General features: G+C 39.5%; 1 protein-coding gene across 1 annotated transcript in view; it reads left to right on the top strand.

Moving 5' to 3' along the window:
* The window catches only part of SNX9 (sorting nexin 9), a 116473-nt gene that overhangs the window by 88879 nt on the left and 5456 nt on the right, over window positions 1-22138 (top strand). Inside the window, exons 10-14 of the mRNA XM_012646844.1 lie at window positions 6180-6310; window positions 11304-11407; window positions 12736-12839; window positions 16373-16450; window positions 20698-20774. Of these exons, the coding sequence (XP_012502298.1) occupies window positions 6180-6310; window positions 11304-11407; window positions 12736-12839; window positions 16373-16450; window positions 20698-20774 (494 nt within the window). The remainder of the gene's footprint in view (window positions 1-6179; window positions 6311-11303; window positions 11408-12735; window positions 12840-16372; window positions 16451-20697; window positions 20775-22138) is intronic.

Raw genomic sequence — 22138 nt, forward strand, 5'->3', positions numbered from 1 at the left:
TCACTGTATGGTAGAGGCTCATTAGTTTTTGCATCTGGATATCCAGTGGTTCTAACACCGGTTGTTGGAAAGACTGTCCTTTCCCTGTTGAATTTCCTTTGAACCTTTTTTAAAAAAAAAGGATCACTTGACCGTGTATGTGTGAGTTTATTTCTGGATTCTTTTCTGTTCCATTGATTTCTGTGTCTATTCTTTTACCAATGTCACACTGTCTTGATTAGTTTTGCTGTATGGTATGTCTTTAAACCAGGTAGTGTGTTCTTTTACAAAATTCTTTCGGCTGTTCTTTTTCTTTTGCCTTTCCTTGTAAACTTAAATGTCAGTTTGTAGGTATCTATAAATAATCATGCTGGAATTTTGATTGGAATTGCATTTATTTTATAGATCAATTTTTACACCTTGGTATTTAGTCTTTTAATCCATGAATACAAACATACTTGCTTTTTAGTAGTGTTGTATAGTCTTCAGCATATAGATTCTGCATATATTTTGTTAGATTTATATGTAAGAATTTCATTGGGGAGTGTTTTGTTATAAATGGTAATGTTTTTTAAATTTCTGTTTTCCAGTTGTTTGTTGCATATACTGTTGATTTTTATATATCAACCTTTCATCCATGACCTTGCTAAATATACTTACTGGTTCCAGGAGCTTTTTTGTGGATTCTTGCGGATTTTTTTTTTTTTTATGTAGACAATCATGTAATCTTGAAATAGAGACAGTTTTATTTCATCCTTTCTAATCTGTGTACCTTCTATGTTTGTTTTTGCCTTACTGCACTGGTTAGGACTCCAGTACGATGTGGGTGGGAATGGTGGGAGCAGACATCTTTGCCTTGTTCCCAATCTTAGAGAAAAAGTGTTCAGTCTTTCACCATTAAGTATGATATTAGCTGTAAGTTTTTTGTAGATTTCCTTTTATGAAGTTAAGGAACTTCTTTTTTGAGTTTGCTGACAGTTTTCTTCAGGAGTGGATGCATAATTTTGTCAAATATGTTTTGTATATCTGTCAAAGTGATCACGTGGTTTTTCTTCTTTACTATTAATATGGTGAATTACCTTCATCAGCTTTCCAATGAGGAACTAGCCTTGCATTCTGGGATAAACCTCACTTGATGGTGATATATTATTCTTTTTATATATTGCTGGATTCAGTTTGCTAATATTTGGTTGAGGATTTGGTCCATGAGGTTATAGATTTCTGGTAATGTCTTTGTCTGATTTTGGTATCAAGGCAATGCTGCTCTCATAGGGATGGCTTTGGAATTATTCCCTCCTTTTGTATATACTGGAAAAGATTGTGTAGAATTTATATTATCCTGTAAGTGTTTGATAGAATTTACCACTGAAATCATCTGGACCTGGAGTTTTCTTTGTGGGAAGGCTTTAACTATGAATTTAATTTCCTTAATAGATACAGGGCTATTCAGGCTGTCTCTTTAGTGAGCTTTGATAGTTTGGATCTTTGAAGGAATTTATTTATTTCATGTAAGTTGTTGGGTATGGATTTAGAGTTGTTCATAGTATTCATTTATACTTTTTAGGACTTGTATGGTCTACAGTGATATATACTCCTTCATATCTGATTTTGGTCATTGTTGTCTCTTCCCTTTTTTCCTTGGTTTTATTGATTTTCTCTATTATTTTTCTCTTTTCTATTGTATTATTTTCTTTTATTACTCCATCTGCTTGATTTGAATTTAATTTACTTTTTCTTATTTCTTAACATAGAAGCTTAGATTATTGTTTTGAAATCTTTCTTCTATTACAAGCATTAAACTTTCCTCTAAGTACTGTGTTTGCTGCATCCCATAAATTTTGGTGTGTTCAGTTTTATGTTCATTCAGGTTAAAATATTTTCTAATTTCTCTCAGAAATTCTTCTTTGACCTATTGGTTATTTAGAAATACAGTCATCCTTCAGTATCCGTGGGGAATTGGTTCCAGAATCTTCCACAGATACCAAAATCTGGGGATGCTCAGTCCTTGATGTAAAATGGCGTAGGAGTTGCAGATAACCTACGCACATCCTCCTGTGTATTTTAAACCATCTCTAGGTTACTTGTAATACCAAATGCAATGTAACTGATATATAAATAGCTGTCATACTGTATTGTTTACGAATGGGAACAATGGAAAAAGTCTGTACGTGTTTAGTACAGACACATTTTTTTCTTGAATATACTTTTGATCCACAGATGCAGAAGGCCAACTCTGTGTTTCATTTCCAAATATTTGGACATGTCCCAAATTTCTTTTTGTCTTTTGACCTCCAATTGTATTTTGTTATGCTCAAAGAACATGCTCTGTATGATTTTAATCCTTTTAAATTTATTGAGACTTGTTTTATGGCCTCGCATGTGGTCTGTCCTGGGGAATGTCCTGTGTGTGCCTCAAAAGAAAGTGTGTTCTGCAGCAGTTGGGTGGAGCATTTTATACATGTCACTTAGGCTGAGTTGGTAGATAGTATTGTTCAGGTTTCTGTGTCCTTGCCAATTTTCTGTCTAGTTCTATCAATTTATTGAGCATAGGGTATTGAAATCTAACATTATTATTGTTGGACTATTTCTCCTTTCATTTGTGTCACTTTTTGCTTTATGTATTTTTGAGGCTGTCTTGTTAGGAATATATGCAGTTTGTAACTGTTATATCTTCCTGAAGTGGTAGCCCTTTCATCATTATGAAATGTCCCCTGCTGTCTCTGGTAGGATGTCCTGTGTTAAAGTCTACTTGTTTAACATTAATACGGCCGCTCCAGTTCTCTTACAATTACTGTTTGTATGGTATGACTTTTCCCATCTTTTTACTTTTAGTATTTGTATGTCTTTGAAACCAAGGTGTGTCTCTTATGGGCAAGATAGTTGGAGCTTACTTTCTTATCAAGTCTGACAATCTTTGCTTTTGACTGGAGTTTTTAGACCATTTGTACTTAATGTAATCATCGACATGGTTAGGTTTACATTTGCCCTTTTGTTATGTGTTCGGGGTATCTTGCTATTCTCTGTTCCTCCTTTACTGGCTTTTCTTTGTGTTAAATAAAGATGTTCCAATGTACTATTTTAATTCCTCTCATTTTTTGAACTAAAATTTTAAAGCTGTTTTCTTAGTGGTTGCCCTAGGGGATATAATATGCATCTTTTTTTAAACATCACAATGTACTTTAAGATTTACTTAATTCCAGTAAATATAGAAACTTTTCTCCTGTGTACGTCTGCTCCCTTCCCTTGTGTTATGCTATTATTTTCATATTTATTACATCTGTATAAGTCCAACAATACAGTATGAAAATTATTGCTTTCTACAGTGTTTATGTTTTAGAGAAGCTAAGGGAACACATTAGAAAAACTGTGTCTATAGGGTCCTTTCTATTAACCCACATATTTCCGGTGCTCTTTATTTCTCTGCGGATTCAGTCACCACCTTTAGTAATTTCCTTTTAGTCTGAAGGACTTTCTTTAATATTTCTCGTAGTGCAACTCTATTATCAGTGAATTCTCTCACTCTTTATTTATCTGAGTATGTCTTTATTTTTGGAGGATAGGTGTGCTGATCTGGCTTCATCGCATCCCACAAGTCAGCTGTCACTTCTGTTGCTCTCATGCGTGCACACCACCATACGTGACGAGTCGTTTTTTACTTGCTGCCGAGATTTTCTTTTTCTTTCTTTTTTTTTTTTTTGTCTTTCAGTAGTTTAATTCTGCTTTATCTAGATGTGGATCTCTGTATTTATCCTACAAATACAGACTGTTGAGGTTCGTTGAGCTTCTTGGGAGTGTAAATTAAAGTTTTCCATCAAATTTGGAAAGTTTTCTGCCATTATTTCTTCAAATATTTTTTCTGCTTCTTTCTGTCTTTTCCCTCTGGGACTCTCATTACAAGCATTTAGTGTGCTTGATGTTTCTGAAGGTTGTTCGTTTTATGTTAGTTTTTTTCTCTGTGTTCTTCATGTTAGTTAACGTCTGTTGATTTATCTTCAGATTCACTGATATTTTTCTTCTGCTGTCTTGAATCTTCTGGTGAGCCTCTATAGTGAATTTTTAATTTTAGTTACTGTACTTTTAACTCCAGAATTTCCATTAATTTCTGTCTCCTCCTTGAGAATCTCTGTATGCTGATTCCCTGTCCTATTTTTCTTCAATTTTTTAAGCATGACTTCCTTTAGTTCTTTGAATGTATTTGTAGAACCTGTTTTTTCTGCCACTTTGTTGGCTTTTTTCCCCCTGCTAATTTAACATCTGAGGACACTTGGAGACAGTTTCTGTTGACTGCTCTTTCCCCCCAGTATGGGTCATATCTTGCTGTTTCTTCACGTACAAGTTCACTGTAGAGGCTCAGCAGAAGATTCAAGACCACAGGAAAAAAAATCAGTGAATCTGAAGATAAAACAATAGAAGTTAACTAATTTTTTGTTGAAACCTGGACATTTTTGAGAATATATTTTAGCAACTCTGGACTCCGAGTTTACCTCCCAGAAGATTGTTTCTGCTTTATGTTTGTTTGTCTGTTACATAACTTACCTAGGCTAAATCTCTGGAAGCTGTCTCTCCTGCAGCTCAGTTATTATTATGTTTATTTATTTTTTAAGTTTGGCTCCCTGGAGTTTGCTCCTATGTCTGTGTGGCTTGGTAGACAGTCAGCCTAAAATTGATTGAACAGAGACAGTGCTCACCCGCCTCAAGCCAGTAAGGCTTCTGGTCTCTGTCGATGGAACCGTGTAGGCAGAGGGGCTGTGTTCAAAGCTCAAGTCATTTTCAGGTTATTTTGGCTTTCCTTCCTCCTGGGCCCTTTTGTGTCTCCTTTACTTGTGTGCGCAGCCTCGGAGTTGGCCAGGAGTGTGTAGCTGGCTTGGACCCTGTCTAGTCTAGTCTCCACTATTTATGCACACAGCCTCAGCCTGGAACACGCTTGGCTCAACCATGCAACCTGGGCTGATAGGGCCATTGGCCTTTCCTGTTCACCCACCTCTGAGATTGTCACTGCCACCGACACCACCACTGAACGTGGGCATCCCCCACCACTCCAGATCAAGTGAGCCTCCTTCCCCCCCCCCCCCCGGTGGGGAAGCCCCAGCTGCCAGTCTTCACAGCCTGCCCTGCTCTGGCAGCGCCTCCTGGTCAGCCATGCAGGGGTGGAGGGCACATGGACAGCAGGGGGAGTGGGGACAGCACGAGAATGCCACACATTCCCACTGTCTGGGCCTGAAGTTCAATTTTTCAAGCGTAAACACTTCTCAGACAGCTCTTTGCCTTTGGTTGACTTGCAGAGCTCTGATCCGGTTGTTCTTGTCGGTGTCATCCAGCTCTGTAGTTGCTTTTGGGCTTCAGGGTTAGCTGCTCGCCTCACTTGGCCATAGCTGGAACTTCTGCCTGGGGAAGCCTTTCAGCTAACAGTACTTTTTGTTTAGTAGGCTTATAAAAATTCTCAGTGTTCACTTGATATTTGGTGTGTCATGCTTGTCAAGCTAATTTTCTATGTTTTAAAACAAATAATCACTCATTAAACTCTATTTTAGTATGGTTGTAAGTTCTGGAATAGCATTCACTATTGGAATAACTGTCATTATTGCATTCATGGAGAGATTCCTTTGCTGTTTTCAGTTTAAGTAATTTAAAAAACAATGGAGAAAAAAGCTACAGCCTTAAGTTACTTTCTGTAACATTAAATTTAAACTTATACATTTGTAGATTATATTGCATTTGGACACATTTTTATAATGATAGAAATGTCATGTGGTTTGTAAGGATGACTTATTAAATTCCACTTACGACTCCATTCTTGCCTCTGGGGCTTTGTGTGGCCACACACAGACTGGCCTAATGTTAGTTTTTCATATTGAGATAAGATTTCCTATTAAATTTTTTTTGCACTTTAGCAATCCTTGAAGAAAATAGCACTTCGAGGCTGTGATTATTCTTGTCACAATTAAAAGATTTGTTAGTGTGTTAAAGTGGAATTTCATATTTAAAAAATGAATAGTCATTGTATCTTACCTGTGGGTGAATGCAAACATTCACTCTGTTTGCTATTTTTAGGTTAGTGAAAAATCACCGTCATTTACTACTTACTACATAGCTTTCTACCACGTAGCCGATAGCCATAGGAATGGTTTTTCAGTTATAGTATAGTGATAGTAATTCACGTCAGACCAAGTTGTAGGTGACTCTTCGTGTGTCTCTCGCAGGCCGCTTTGAAGAGGAATTTATCAAAATGCGCATGGAGCGACTTCAGGCCTGGATGACCAGAATGTGCCGGCATCCCGTCATCTCAGAAAGTGAGGTTTTCCAGCAGTTCCTGAATTTCCGAGATGAGAAGGTAGGACGTTTTATTATTATGGTCTTAGAGATACCGAGAGTTGTCATGTTCACACCAAATTTATGTCTGAAAGGAGTTAAAATTGTATCGGTTAGTTCTCACTTCTTCCAGTGACAATGGGGACAGAAACGTAAATCCCAACCATGGGAACTCCGTCATGATGTGTGACGAGCTGCCCTCCCAAGGGGATCGATGGCCTCCGGGTCGGCAGGGGCAGGGAGGGCCTGGTGGAGGATGCGATAGGTGAGCAGTTTTTTCCTAGATGCTTTTAAAAATAGAATAGACCCCAAACTATGGAGGGCGTTAGCAGCATGAAGGGAGGGGAGTAGAGTGAATGATTTCTTCTGATCACCTTTGACCTCGGGGTGCACCGGCATTAGGAAAGGAAGAGTGGAGTCGGAGATGAGCCCTTGTGCCTGAAGCCAGGTTGTTTTTCCACAGCCGTAGCTGTGAGTCCAGAGCAAACCTGGTCTCTCCCTGCTCGCCCCATGGCCAGTCATTCTGCCGGCGGTCATCTGTTTTTTATTTTAAGTCAAGAAAAAACTGGTTGCCTGACATCTACTTTGAAAATAGTTTTCACTCTCAATAAGCATTTACTGTACTCTTTATTATATCATCTTATTCTCTAAAGACTTTTTCTCTGTCACAAATGTTACATATTTTAGAAAACACTCTAAAGAAGAAAAGCGTGAGTTAGCTCAGAAGCAGCAGCCGATGCTAAATATATTATGATCCTGGGAAAAAAATATGGAGTTATTTTTGTCTTTAATCAAATAATAGAATATCATATATCCTGTTGGAGCTTTCAGCAGAGATTTACTTGATAAACTTTGTAGCACTTTTCCCTTGTGGGAGTGAACATATTTACAGTGAGTCTTAAATATTAGTACTCTATCTATATATGTTTACAGGCATGTGCGTACACTTAACATAGTATCAATATTTGGGCCTTGCTTTCAGTTACTGCCTATTTCTAGAATTGACAGGCTCTTTTGAGGTCACTGGGTAGGGAATTGGAAAACATGGAAATGCTTCAGCATTTCTTTGTGAATTTGTATATGTCATAGGCCTAGCCTTGTGGGCTGCTCTAGCAAACCCTAGTTTTTCTGGTGAGATGTGATACTCAGTCACAGTATTTATGGCATGAAGCTATACAGTATTGATACTAAGTTCTTTGAGTGAGTTTAGTAAGTGTTTTGTTACATTGTAGTTAAAAAACAAAACAAAACAAAAAAAACCACATGGAACCCCTCCAAGTGTGCTGCCCTCCTGACTCCCACAAGACTTCAACAAGAGCTTATTTGATTGATTTGCCAAGGGTTTGATGCAGAAAGCACTTCTAAAGGTCATGTTTTATGCATGGTAGGGTTTAAGAATAACGATAAATCCTAGACATTGGTTGTTTTGTTTTCAGTGACTGCCACCTTCAAAGATTGATGAGCTCACCATACAAGTGGTGTGAGAGCGAAGAGAACAGTTGCAGTCCAAGCGCTTGAGTTCTCGTGTTAGCTCTGCTTCTAACTGCCTCTGTGATCTTAGTGAAGGCATTTAATCTCTTTGGGCCAGAATTTCTTCACCTGATAAATGACAGTGTAGAACTAGATAAAAACTGATTCTGTGGTCAGTAGCAGCTTATGTAAATAAATGGTGGACATAGAAAATCCCAAAGAATCTATAGAGAAAATACTAGAAGTGGTTAGTAAGGTAACTGGATACAAGACATTGCAAATTTATCTAAAAAACCATTTATAATAGCATCAAAAGTATCAAATATCTAGGAATAAATACAAGAAAATGTTATAAAATATCTGCATAGAAAACTATGAAACACTATTGAGAGAAAAAAAAGACCTAAATAAATTTTCTAATACTGTGTCTCATGAATTCAAAACAATAAAAATGCTTTATGTATAAAATGAAAGTAGTCAGAATAGCAAAGACGCTCTTGGGAAAGAATGAAGTAGGACTGGCTGTGAAGACTCATTGTAAAGGTAAAAGAGTTTTAAAAGAGTGGTATTGACATAAGGCTAGACAGACAGACCAGTAGAACAGAAGACAGCGGATGCTGGATTTATGACAAAGGTGGCTGTGCGTGCAGTAGGGTAAGGACAGTCTTTTCAGTAAGCGGTGTTGGGTCAATTGGACGCCCCTTGGGGCCAGGAGGAGTGGAATGTCACTATAGCACAACAATCTATAGTTGATTTTGTTAGGGTTGATATCAGTATTGTGATTGTGTTTTTAAAAAATGAACTTATCTGTTAAAGAAACATATTGAAATATTTACAAGTAAAATGATATCATATCTGAGATTTCCTTTAAAGTAAGCAAAAAAACCAAAAACAAACAAAAAAAACAAAGACAGAATGGAGGAGAGTAGCTATCACGCAAGATTGGCAACCCCGGGCAGCAGCAGTAGGCAAGTGCACAAGTGCTCTGAGGACCGGGCCACGGATCTCTTGTGGAGTCCGTGGCAGGATGTGTGGAAAATTTCTTATGCTCTTTGAACATTGGTGGAAAGAAATGTGCCAAAACTGTAGCCAAAGGAGACATTATGCTTCCAGAAAAATCTCAAAAGTACTACAAGCATGAGTGGTAGCTGTTGGATTAGGCGCTAAAGGTGAGGGTGGAGGGATTTAACCAGTTGGTGTAAAAGTTGGAGATAAAGTTCTCCCAGAACATGGAGGCACCAAAGTGCTTACAGACAACGGTGATCATTTCTAATTTAGAGGTGGTGACATTCTTGGAAAGTGTGTAGATTGAAGTGAGTAACTATTGAAACGGCATCACGGGAAGCTGCCTGTGCCACTGAAGTTCTGAGAGCTTTCGCCGTGAAGATTGGCAAAATGTTGAAGCCGAGTCTGTAAGGGCTTGTTATGCTTTTCTCTCCACTTTTGTGTATGTTTGAAAGTTTTCATTGTATGCAGTTTTTTTTTGTTTTGTTTTGTTTTGTTTTTGAGACAGAGTCTCACTTTGTTGCCCTGGCTAGAGTGAGTGCCATGGCGTCAGCCTAGCTCACAGCAACCTCAGACGCCTGGGCTCAAGCAATCCTCCTGCTTCAGCCTCCCAAGTAGCTGGGACTACAGGCATGCACCACCATGCCCAGCTAATTTTTTCTATATACTTTTAGCTGTCCAATTAATTTCTTTCTATTTTTGGTAGAGACGGGGTCTCGCTCTTGCTCAGGCTGGTCTCGAACTCCTGAGCTCAAACAATCCGCCCGCCTCAGCCTCCCAGAGAGCTAGGATTACAGGCGTGAGCCACCGCGCCCGGCCTGTATGCAGTTTTTAAAAAGCCAATTCCATATGGTTCAGAGATCTAAATGTAAAAGGCAACAACGCATTAAAGCTTCCAGAAGGTAATGTAGAATAGCTTCATATCCCTGGAGTAGGGAAGGACTTTTGAAACAAGACACAAAAAAAGACTAACCGTACAGAAAGAGATGGGTAAATCAGACTACATTAAATTTAAGAACTTCTTTTTTCAGAAGTGCTATTAAAAGTGAAAAGCCACTGAGTAGAAGATATTTGCAGCATGTATAACCAACAAAGGGCTAGAGTTTAGAATATATGAAAACCTATACAAATCAGTAAGAAAGATAATCAGCCCAGGAGAAAAACAGGATATTTGGTAATGTACTTCACAAAAGAAGGCATCACGTGTATAGAGAAGTACTTAATCTCATTAGCAATGAAGAAATGCAAATTAAAACCAAAATATTATAAGATGCTACTACATACTCACCAGAATGGCTAAAATTAGAAAAACTGACCATGTCAAGGTCGTCTTGGTGAGGTGAGACCCTGCTAGGGCTCTGCTGGTGGAGCACTGGTGAGGCCGATTTGGGAAAGTTTGGCGCTTACTGAAGTTGACCCAGCATTGCCACTCCTAGGTACACGCGTGCACATGTACTCCAGGAGACGTGTGCGTAACAGCTTATTCGTAATTGGATGGGGGTGGCTACCAGTTGTAGAATGGATAAATTGGGGGATAGTCATACAATAGAATATTATACCGCAATGAGATGAATGAACAGTGGCTATTCACAACAGTGTGAATGTATTAATAGTTCCTAAGCAAGGTTGAGCAAAAGAAGGCAGACACAGAAGAATGCCTATTATAGGATTCTCTGCTAGTTTAAAAAACTAACAGAATAGTAGTTTAGGGTGCATGCTTAGGTGGTAAAATGCTAAACAAAGTGTTTTAGTCCGTTTATGCGGCTACAGCAAAATACCTGAGACTGGGTAGTTTATAAAGAACAGGAATTTATTTCTCACAGTTACGGAGGCTGGAAGTCTAAGATCAGGCACCGGCATCACGTTGGCCATTAAGTTTCAACACATGAATTTTGGAGGGGATGCATTCAAACAATAGCAGGAAACATGGAAATGAAAACCATCAAAGAATAACGGTTACCTCTGTGGGGGAGGGCAGTGGGTGGCAGCAACTGGGAAAGGACACAAGGGGGCTTCTGGAAAGTTGGGTCTTTTCCCACCCTAGGTGGTGGTTGCACAGCTGTTCTTTCTGTTAGAAATTCATTGCACTGTATACTTTTGCTTTGGGCACTTTTCTCTGTATCTTCAAACAATACATTTTTTAAAAATAGCTCATAATATTGGCTCTTATATTTTAGAAAAGCATTTACCTTTTTTAGAAAACAGTTAACTTAAACATTTCACGCACTTTGTCAACATCTACCGGCAGTGTTTATGTTCATTGCATTTGTATTGGTAGGTATTGGAAAAGGAATGTGGCTAAATCAGTTCACTCTCAAAAGACTTGGTTATAAGGACCAGAACTGTGAAGTGACGCTGTTCATGCACTGAGCTTACATTTGAGATACGTCGGGATTTGGCCCTTGGTACAGAGGAGATGGAGTGGGAGCTGCTTCCTGAACATGAGAAAGAGATGATCAGTGAGCCGATTCCATTAGGGAATTTCGGAAGACCAGTTTGACTCTGCTCGCCACGTTACATTGTAATGTGCTCATTTACAGGAATGGAAAACTGGAAAGAGGAAGGCTGAGAAAGACGAGCTGGCAGGAGTGATGATATTTTCCACCATGGAACCGGAGGCACCTGACTTGGACTTAGTAGAAATGTGAGAGATGCTGCCAGACTTTCCTTTCTCTCAGTTGCATCCACCTCCTTTGGCTTACAAGTCTTGGCCAGGGTAGCCACGGCTGAACTTCATGTCGTCAGATTAGAGTTTACGAAATGAGTGGGGTTTGTAGTCAGATGACAAGGGAAACGTTACTTGTACATAAAAGTGCTGTCTTTCTAACCATAACATCAGATTAAAATCTGCTTCCTTGAAGTCAGTGATTTCATAATTGACACAGTGTTTAGTAGTTATTTCCAATACAGTACGATGGGACCGAATGGCACAGAGCCACCTGACACCCACGTAATACTGAGCAAAGCAAAAATCTTTGAACATGGCCCCGAAGGAGGCAAACTCTAACCCGCTTTTTCTGGACCTTTTTTTTAATCTGTTGTTTTAAATCGTTTAATTTTTTTTAATACAGCCTCAGGTGAAACTTTAGGGCATTTCCTTTTCTGTATGAGGACTAATAAGAAATCTTTTTTTAAAGAAGTTTTTTTCTTATCATAAAATCATTGCTTGTATGTTACCAAAAATATAGTCAAAGAAATATATGCACACACAATCTTTCAGCTACCCAGAGAGAAAATCATGTTAATGTTTGTGTGTGGTCTTCCAGACCCTCCTGGATATATATAGTTATAGGAAAAATTATTTGTTTAAACAGAAACGACCTCACACCATACATCTGCTTTTTTCATTTAAAAGTATATTGTGGTGGTCTTTTCAGATTGGTAAATATACTTTTTTTTTTAATTACAAAATTTTTACGGGGTTACAAACATTTGGGTTACATCTATTGTATTTGCACCGCCCAAGTCAGAGCTATAAGCGTGCCCCTCCCAGACCGTGCTCACCACACTCATTAGGTGTGAATTTACCCATCCCCTCCCCCACCACCTGCCTGATCCCCAATGAATGTTACTTCCATATGTGCACATAAGTGTTGATCGATTAGTACCAAGGTAAATATACTTTTTTCATCCTTAAAGAACAGACATCTTCAGTATCACTTAGGTGCTTGTGTAGTCAGATTATTGTCTGTTTCATTAAAGTACTTGTTGGAATCAATGGACAGCTACCGTAGCAGCCCATACTGTTTTATAGATTTGATGGTACCTCCAGTGATTGGAATTTCACTAAATGAGATATTCAAGAAATGATGATTTTATTTACTTTGTAATAATTTTAGTTAAAATTCACAAGGAACTGAGGGGGGAAAGGAAGCAAAGTTAAATACAGCAGGCACCTGCGGTTATGTTTGGTCTGAGTCCCCTGTCCTTGCCTTTCCTCCTCCCCGCGTGGCCGACGCTGGCCGTGCCCAGAGAGCAGAAGTGCGATGCCGTGGGGAAGTTCACCAAGGCCATGGACGACGGCGTGAAGGAGCTGCTGACCGTGGGGCAGGAGCACTGGAAGCGGTGCACAGGACGTAGGTGCCACTCCTTGAGGCGGGGTGGGCTTTGAGCTGGCGGGGAAGGCGCAGTTTAATGACCTTTGTCCTAGCGGGGAACCTGCTCCCTCAAACGGAAGTGAACTGGGGCAACTGCAGTAATGTCACGCCTATAACTCTGCTTAAGTGAGCTTCTCCACCCAAGTTAAACAATAGAAAACTGACTCTAGCAAGGTTGGTTCAAGAAATCTCACCCAAAACACCGTGTTTGCTTAGTAGTTCCAGTCATTTTGGCCTTATAATCCATGGAAAGTCAATTTTTTTTGCATGTTTAAAGAGTGCTTATAGTTTAGTTTTAACCCCATGATTTTACTTTTTAATCTTCATCCATTTGATAAGATATGGTATATTTGACTAAAGCCATAATTTTTAGGAAAAGCCAGTATAGTTGGAATAGAAAATATGTCAGCTGGGTCAGACTGGGAGCCCTGCTGAGGGGAGGGTGGCACTGTCAGTCACGGCTTTCTGCCCACTCCTGCATGTCCCCAAGAGCTTCTTGCCTCCCTCCCTTTCCTTTGTTTGGAGAGTCGTTCTGTGAACCATTTCTGCCCGTGTTCCCTAGAGCTACGTGGCTCTGTTGTCAAATATCCCAGGATAGAAAAGCACTGTCACCTGTCCAGCTGTGGGGAAAATGCCACAGGATGGTGCCCTGTTATGCCCCAATGCTCCGAAGGCCACAGAGTGACACATCAGTCACTGAAACGCTGGGGCGGCCACTGCAGTTGAGTTCACACAGGTGTCCTGACTACTGTAGAGCGTGGGGATTTCTGTCCCCTCCATGTCTGTCCTGTCCCTGCTGGTAGCACGAGAAGAGCAGCCCCAGCTATGCGCCGCCTAACGTCCAAACAAACGGGCGCTGCCAGCCTGTCACTACGAATACTCTGGCCTTCAACTCATAACACCCTACAAGAGTATTCATTGCATTCAATTATTATTTTTTTAAAGAAAAATGGCTTCTACTTTGAATTATAAAAGTAATATAGACCCACTTTTATATCAGTCCTTTTTTCTTTTTTTGAGACAGAGTCTCACTCTTTTTCCCCAGGCTAGAGTGAGTACCATGGCATCCACCTAGCTCACAGCAACCTCACCTGGGCTCAAGCGATCCTTCTGCCTCAGCCTCCCAAGTAGCTGGGACTACAGGCATTTCTCCCGTCTGTTCTCTCTCTCTCTCTCTCTCTCTCTCTCTCTCTCTCTCTCTCTCTCTCTCTCTCAGTTCTAATTATTTGTACATCGAACTCCTGAGCTCAAACAATCCGCCCGCCTTGGCCTCCCAGAGTGCTAGGATTACAGGTGTGAGCCACCACACCCGGCCTTATATCAATCCTTTGATACTCAGTATAGGAAAGAGCTTAATTATTTTTGTAAAGATTTTTTTAAGGTGGTGTTTTTCCTCTAAATAAAAGGAAAGAATCAGGATTTGAAATCCAAGAATAATTTTAATGAGCAGGAAACTAAACATGGGGTGACTTGTGGATGAATTAATAAAATAGCACAGCAAAGATAATAGCAATATTAAGATCTATGAATATTATATCCAGACCTGAAAATCTAAGCCTCACATTAGGAATCAGCCAACTATGGTCTGCAGGCCAAATGTGGCCTGCCACCTATTTTTGTAAATAAAGTTTTATTGGAACACAGCCACACCCACTTATTTATGTATTGTCTGTGGCTACTTTTGTATTACAGTGGCACAGTTGAGTAGTTTCAGCGGAAACTTGTGGCCCCACAAAATCTAAAATATTTACTGTCTGGCACTTTGCAAAGAAAGTTTGCCAGGCCCTGCCTTACCTGGCAATGGCACAGGTGCATTGGCCAGTGTCGCTCTACCCATACCAGTGGCGCTTGCTGTTTCACATCAACAGAACAGTTTGTAGCATACAGCTCTTCCTGCTGGAGGGGCGGCTACCAGGAGTGACAGCAGTTGTTTCTTTCCCATGGCAAGGAAATATGATACTGTACCCTAGATAATAAGCTTGAAAAAAAATGTATATAAATGCAGCTTCTAGAAAAGAAATTCCGAGTTAAGCCTTGGGTCACATGGAGTGACTCATGAATCAAACGGGAGTGGCACTGTTCTCTAAAGCATAAACAGAGAGGCTCAGTGTCAAAGGTCATTTTGGCTGAAACTTACAGGGCCATCATAACAAATCGTTTAAATCTATTTCTTTGAAAGCTGTGTTTTTAAGTACGTGTGAATCTTACAGTCCGACTTTTTTAGGATATCTCAAAAATCTGGGACTGTGATTTCTTTTAGAGAATTAAATCCTTTATGTCTAATGTCTGGTCAGCTCCGTGTCCTGTGTAATCTGTAAGGCCAAATTTATAAAACGGGGAATACTGGCTTAAGGCTGCTCTTTTGGGGGATGGGGGAAAGATATTGAAGCACTTTGTTTAGGATTTAATTCAGGCATGTCTTTTTTCTTCTCTTCTCTCACAAAATAGTTTTTAAAAATTCCTAATCAATAGTGAAAACTCTAGCACACACTCCATGTGGTGAAGCACCCGCCAGTGTCTTTAACCCCAGGTAGAGAGACAAAAACTGAGGCACAAAAGAGTAAACAATTTATTAAAATTAACTGAGCTAATATAGCTTGAATTCGTGTTTCCTGATACAAGGAGCTTATAGACCTTACTTCAGATTTCTCTGGCCTAGACATTTTTCTTTTTCTGCTTTAATACTGTAAATATTAGTCTTTAAATGCAAATAATGGTTTCTTTTGAAAGGCACAGATACCTTTAAGGGGACTGTGTACAAATGCAAGGAAAGTAGCCTAAGATGCAGAGACTCTTCGCTGAAAGTTCTCCAAAATGATCCTAGAATTTTAGCACCTTAAAAAGGAACCGTAGGGATCATTTACTGAATCATCTCATTACACAGATGAGAAAACTCAGACCCTTCCTCCCTGATCCTGTGAAGTCTGACTATTGTATTTTTCTCCACACCTTGTTGCTGTCAGTTTTTGTTTGGTTGGTTATTGGTTTGCAAATGATCATTTATACACACACACACACACACACACACACAAGAGAGTGAGAAATGCAGTGTACTTGAAATCACAAGCCAAATCTACCATCTATTAGCCTTGTGACCTTGGGCAAGCAGTGGAGTTGTCTGAGCCTTATTTCCCTAATCCTCAGCATGGAGAGGTGTCTGTGCATCCGGTAGGGGGGTATTGTGATGACTGAGCGTTGGGGAGGTGTGAAAGTATTTCATAAACTAGAATTCACCTAAAGGAGCTTCCGTTTCACTACGTTTTATTCAGTAAATGAGAACATGGGTGGTGGTGAATAGTATCTACCATTAGTTGAACAATCATTTAAAAATAATTGAAAAAAATCATCAGTTGAAAAAATAATCACTTTTGCATCAGTCTTAAAGAATATAGACTGTTTTGAATCACTTCAGATGTCTTTTATTGTAAAGTAATCACATTTAGAAAATAGTTGAATCCCATTTCAGTTTGCTCAGAAGACTAGTTAACAGTTTATTCCTCTTTCTTTTTCAGCACTACCCAAGGAATATCAGAAGATAGGAAAGGCCTTGCAGAGCTTAGCAACAGTGTTTAGTTCTAGTGGCTATCAAGGTACGTCTTTATTTATTCACTGGGCCTTTAAAGGTGTCTTATCGAGACCTGTCACCTCTTTGGGGTCTTGCAGACAGCAGCTGCAGTGAAGCATCCTTGTCCTTGATGTGTAAATTGGCTGGGCTGCCATGCTTGAGATTTTGTACTGTCACCTTATGGCTTTTGAGAAAAGTGGAAGGTTTTTACAATTTGTATTTTCTTGCTGGTTTGTTTTCCTTTCTTTGCTCTCAAATGTAGCTCTTTGTTTCACTGTAACAGGTAGCCATGGTGTGTAAGATTCTATTCTTCATAACATTTCTCTGCCAAACTCTGTCAAGTCTTCCTATTTTATAAAGGCCAAATTTCATCAAGGTTATTTGAAGGAAACATGTTCGACTAAGTAACAAACACATATTGCCTAATTTTCTCCTTAGCACATAATTGTTCCAACTTATCCCATATGTGCATATCTTACCCATGGCATTAAGAATTCATGGTGTATGTGGGCAGCACTTGTGAGAATAAGTTAGCTCTTTTCCTTTATAAAAAGGAAAAGGCATTTGTCAGCTAGGTAGGACCTATTAAATCTGAGTATCTCCTATTGCTTACCGAAATGATAGAATTGGTGCTTTCACCAGGCATTTATCCCAATACCCAGGGAAGATAGTGCTTTGGATGTCAGTTTGTGAATATTTTAAGGAACAAGAGGTCAGACTCACCAAAATGTAAGATTTGGAGCTCCCATATAGCAGTGTTTCTCGTTGGCCTGGCTTAACTGTTTCTTGTCAACACTTTTAGACAGGAAGGGGGCTTTGAGGTTTGGTTGGCTTCTTTGAGGAACCTGAGGCCTAGAAAGAGAAGCATCTTGGCCAAGGTAACAAGTGGTTGGTGGAAGAGCCAGGACCAGAACCACTGCCTGGGGACCAGGCAGATGTCTAGGAGCCTTTCCATCTTCGTGGCTCTGTGGTATCCTGACAGGGAGAGAGCCTCTGTTACAGAGATGCTAGGAAATCGGCTACTTGGTCCTGATGGCACCTTCATATGGCAGAATTCACCTGCAGCTCTGCCTGCCTTAAACCTCACCTAAGAGCCCTCTCACCGTTCTTCAGCCCTGCCCACAGCTTCCCACCATCACCTCTTAGTCCACAGGAGTCGCCGTGGGAGAGCTAGCTCAGCACTGGGGGGCCCCCAGGTGCCCAGCCTCATCCCTCCAAGCCCAGCTGGTGCCTCCTAGTCCCAGCAAAGTTCCTGCACACGTGGAAGGCTCCCTCTCCCACCCACTGTGCCCAGACTCAATAGCTCGCTCAGGGTGGAAGAGCTCACCCCTTTCTGAATTTAGTTAATTTGGATTTCTTCATTGCTACAGCACTTCAGTGACTTTAAGGAAAAGCATGACTTTTTAGATTTATTCAGCATTTTCTTACTATGGCTTGAATAACAGTTTCTTGCAGTTGTCCACATCCTAACTGCAAATGGAAGCCTAACAATGATCCTTCCAGTAACTTCAGAGTTTGTAGCTAGATTATAATATTAATATATATACCCAGATTTAGGATCCAGGTCATTTAAAGTTACATAGAAAACATAGAAGCTATGCAGAACTAAATTACATATTTTTTTTCAGATGTAGAATTTTCCAGTAAAAACCAGAAAACCCGCTAGACAAATTCTAAAAGAGCTGTAACACTAAATCACAGAATTTTAAAAGAGCAATTCACTTGTTCTACTGGGCAGTGCTAAAAGAGACAGGTATCGCTCACTATTGCCTAAATTATGTTGTTAGTAGAGGGTGCAGATAATTGAACCAAAAGTCTTTGAAAGGGGGGAAAGAGAAGACAGTTGGTAATCTGGGAAATGGTTTCTAAATTTCATTGACTTTATACTGTAAGTAAGTCTTTGCATATATTACTCATCCTCTTAAAAATATAGTAGAATCCACATACCCTCAAAATGATCAGATTCTCTCCAGAGTTGTACAGTCTATGTAATTTTAGCCTGAAATAGCATAAAAGAAACAATGATATGGAGAAAGGAGGAGTAGAGAAAGGTGCAGGTGACAGTAGGGATGAGGCCACCCCAGTAGAGACGGCAGCCCAGATGGAAAGTGGGCAGCCTGACCATGACCCTAAGATACTGAGCCCAGCTCCCCAAGGCTTGTCCGTGACATCCTGCGCTGGGAGCTGCCGGTGATTCCTCAGTATTTCCTGTGCTATAATTATCAATCAACACGTTATTAAATATCATATTGCAAATAACACTTTTTCCAGTATTAAAAGTACTCGAGATATGTGTTTTATGTTGAATAAAGAACAATTCAAGTTCCTGTCAGCCAGCTTCTCCCATTTCCAAGGGCAGTGAAGGTTGGTGGTGGTGGGTGCTGCCTTATCACAGCCGCCTGCTCAGAGCCGTTGGTCTTGGGGCCGTGCTGTGCCATGCCATCTAAATGAGTTGGATTCCTAAGGATGTCTCTGATTATATTAAACGTCACTTTCAGTGCTCCTTTAACAGTACGTGAAATAACATTGGAACAATACAGAGACTGTTAGCACAAATCCATGAAACATTCCATATTATGGATTATGTAATGAGTAAAAATTTTTAAATGGTTATTTGTGGGAAGAGGAGTAGGCTTCTGATTATATCTTGTTTTGTAGATTTGATTTGATTTTGGAGCCATGTGAATGTTTTACATAATTATTAGAAAACAAACTTAAAATGGGGGAAAAAATCCCTAATAGTCAAAAACAAAATAAAACAAATGACTTGATACATCAAAATGAAAACATAACCACACAGCGAGGAATTATTTTAAAACATCTTAAAATAGTACTTTGTACATCTCTAGCATAAGATCTCTTAAGGTCAGAAAGACTGTAAAATAATTTTAGTGGTTTTCAGTAATCATACAGTTAGAAATACAATATTGATATTGTTATTCTAAAACTTCCAGAACTATATATTATAGGTTAAAGCAAAGACTGTTGTTAAACAATTAAGATTTTTAAAAATAAAAAGTTTTAAAATAAATTTTAAAAACTCCTGAAGTCCTAAATTTGAATTGGAATTATCAATATGAACTCATTATACATTTTTCCTCTTTTAAAAAAATACAAATTTGCTTTGCTCTGTTCACTGAAAAGGCCTAAAACAATTACCCAATCCAGCAGCAGGCAGTATTCCCTAGCACCACTCACAGGTGGTACCTGAACACCACGTTCCACCAAAATGAACCCGCGTTCCTGTCAAAAGAGCTCAGATGCCAATTTGAAGAGCCTTCCGCTGGCCAACGAAAAGAAAATCTGAGCATTCGTGAAAATAATAACTCATATGGAATGAAGAATATCAAATCTGTTTAGAACCAGCATTGTAAAGATACTGTAAAAAATTATTCTCACTCACTTTTGGAAGCTGGTAGAGGATCAGCTCATTATTCCAAATAGTGTACAGAGAAAGAATCCAGCCTTTAACCTCCTTTTCTTGTTTGAACTGCACCTCAAGAAAACCAGAAAGTTGATAAAGTTTCTCTTTATAGAAGTGTTTCAGCTAGTAATGTTGGAATGATAGAAGTGGAATAGAAAACCCACACTAAAATAAAAGATCTAGACAATGATCATTCATGGATTCTGACATCGTAAAAAACAGAAATAACTGGAAATTATGTTTCTGAATCTGATGAGGCCTCTGGATCCAGTAGCTAGTGTAAAGAAAATATAGGGACAGAGAAATGTGGTAAGTGTCACGCAGAGATGCAGTCGGCAAAACCCAGAATGTGGGTGCCAAGGCAGATGACTAGGGTTTGTCAGCACCCCACAAAAGGCAACTTGCAGAAAAAGGGGGTGAGGGAGAAGAATCTGTAGAGTAAGAAACATCAGCTGTGCGCTACGTGGGCCTTCGCAGCCTGACTCAGGCAGCCAGCTTGCGCTGAGATGCCTCTTTATGTCAGAGTGATGGTCTGCTCTTAGGTGTGGTCATGGTATTGTCCCTATTTTTTAAAGGGTCCTTATATTTTGGGTTAAACTTAGGGATGAGGTGTTGTGCGTCCAGTGAGGTAGGGAGGGTGTAGCTGAAGAAAGGTTGGCTGTGAGCTGTGAGTTAGGTTAAGTGATGGGTGATGGGCATTCGTTATACTGTGCTTGCTAGTTTCCAAAATGTTTGAAATTTTCTATAATAAAATTTACTAATAAAATCTATAATAAATTTTTAATAAGATAGATGAAAAGAAAATATTTGTAACTTATAACCACTGATAAAACTGTAATCATTTTCAGGTGAAACAGACCTCAATGATGCAATAACAGAAGCAGGAAAGACATACGAAGAAATTGCCAGTCTCGTGGCAGAACAGGTACTAACATAATCACACAATTCCAGTTAAGATTTTGTGCTATCTAATCCACATATTTAAAACCTTCCTTAAGTCAAACTTTTCAAATAGATATCCTCTTCTATTTCTGTGTATTTTTGTTATTTGTATTTATAACAGTGTTATGTTAAGCCAAAGTGGATGGATAAATTTGTCATCAAGACATCTAAGTGAATGCATTGCAGTATTGATGCCTCTGGTCCATCCTTAGCCATCAAGGGACTGTGACGTCCAGGGAAGAAGGCTGGCTCAGATCTGTCTGGCCTGTCGCTCAGCCTCTCCGAGCCTTGGTTTCCTTATTCGTTAAACTGCAAGGCAGTGCCTACCTTGTGTGGTTTCCAGGATTTAATAGCTGATAGATAGCACCTGCTACTAATAAGTCTTGGTAAATATTAAGGGAAAAAAGCACCTGCTACCAGCCCCCCGGATAGGGAGTTCCTTGTTATAGCTACATGGCTTTTATTGGCTCTTTAGAAGCCCAGCTGCAGGGGTGTGTGCGTGTTTTTCCAGATAACAGATAAGAAGTTCCCTTAAGAGGGATCTAAGTCATTTTAAACCTCTAAACTAAAAAAATAATTCTTCAGACGACTTCTTAAAAATACTATGTTTGTGGATATACACACATGCTGCACCACTGATGTGGTCATTAACTACTTTGCTGATACTTGTAAAAAATATTAATTTTTTTAGAAATGTGAGTAAAATAGCTATTAAAATTCAGAAAAAAATCAAAAAATTTAAAGTTGCCACTTACAGTGATTACCAGGTTTTTTTTTTTTTTTTTTTTTTGAGACAGAGTCTTGCTCTGTTGCCCGGGCTAGAGTGAGTGCCGTGGCATCAGCCTAGCTCACAGCAACCTCAAACTCCTGGGCTCAAGCAATCCTTCTGCCTCAGCCTCCCAAGTAGCTGGGACTACAGGCATGCGCCACCACACCAAACAATTTCTTTCTATTTTTAGTAGAGACGGGGTCTTGCTCTTATTCAGGCTGGTCTTGAACTCCTGACCTCGAGCGATCCTCCCGCCTCGGCCTCCCAGAGTGCTAGGATTACAGGCGTGAGCCACCGCGCCCAGCCTTACCAGGTTTTTTTAATAATATTTTTTTCTCTGCTAAAATTGGACATTATAACAACTTATTTGCTTGTGTATAAACAGAGTATTAACTAAATTTTTTTTCCCCATGGTATTGTCCACCTCAAAATAGCTAATTTTACAAACCTACTTAAAAATTATATGACGTTTTATCATTTTCTTTACAACATATGATTCAGAGTATAGCAAATAGTCTTGGGAATTATTTTCTCTTTAGGAAAACTAGTCTGAACGCCTAACACTCAGTAATGTAGTG

Source organism: Propithecus coquereli, unplaced genomic scaffold (genome assembly GCF_000956105.1).
Source record: "Propithecus coquereli isolate 6110/MARCELLA unplaced genomic scaffold, Pcoq_1.0 Scaffold25, whole genome shotgun sequence".
NCBI lineage: Eukaryota > Metazoa > Chordata > Mammalia > Primates > Indriidae > Propithecus > Propithecus coquereli.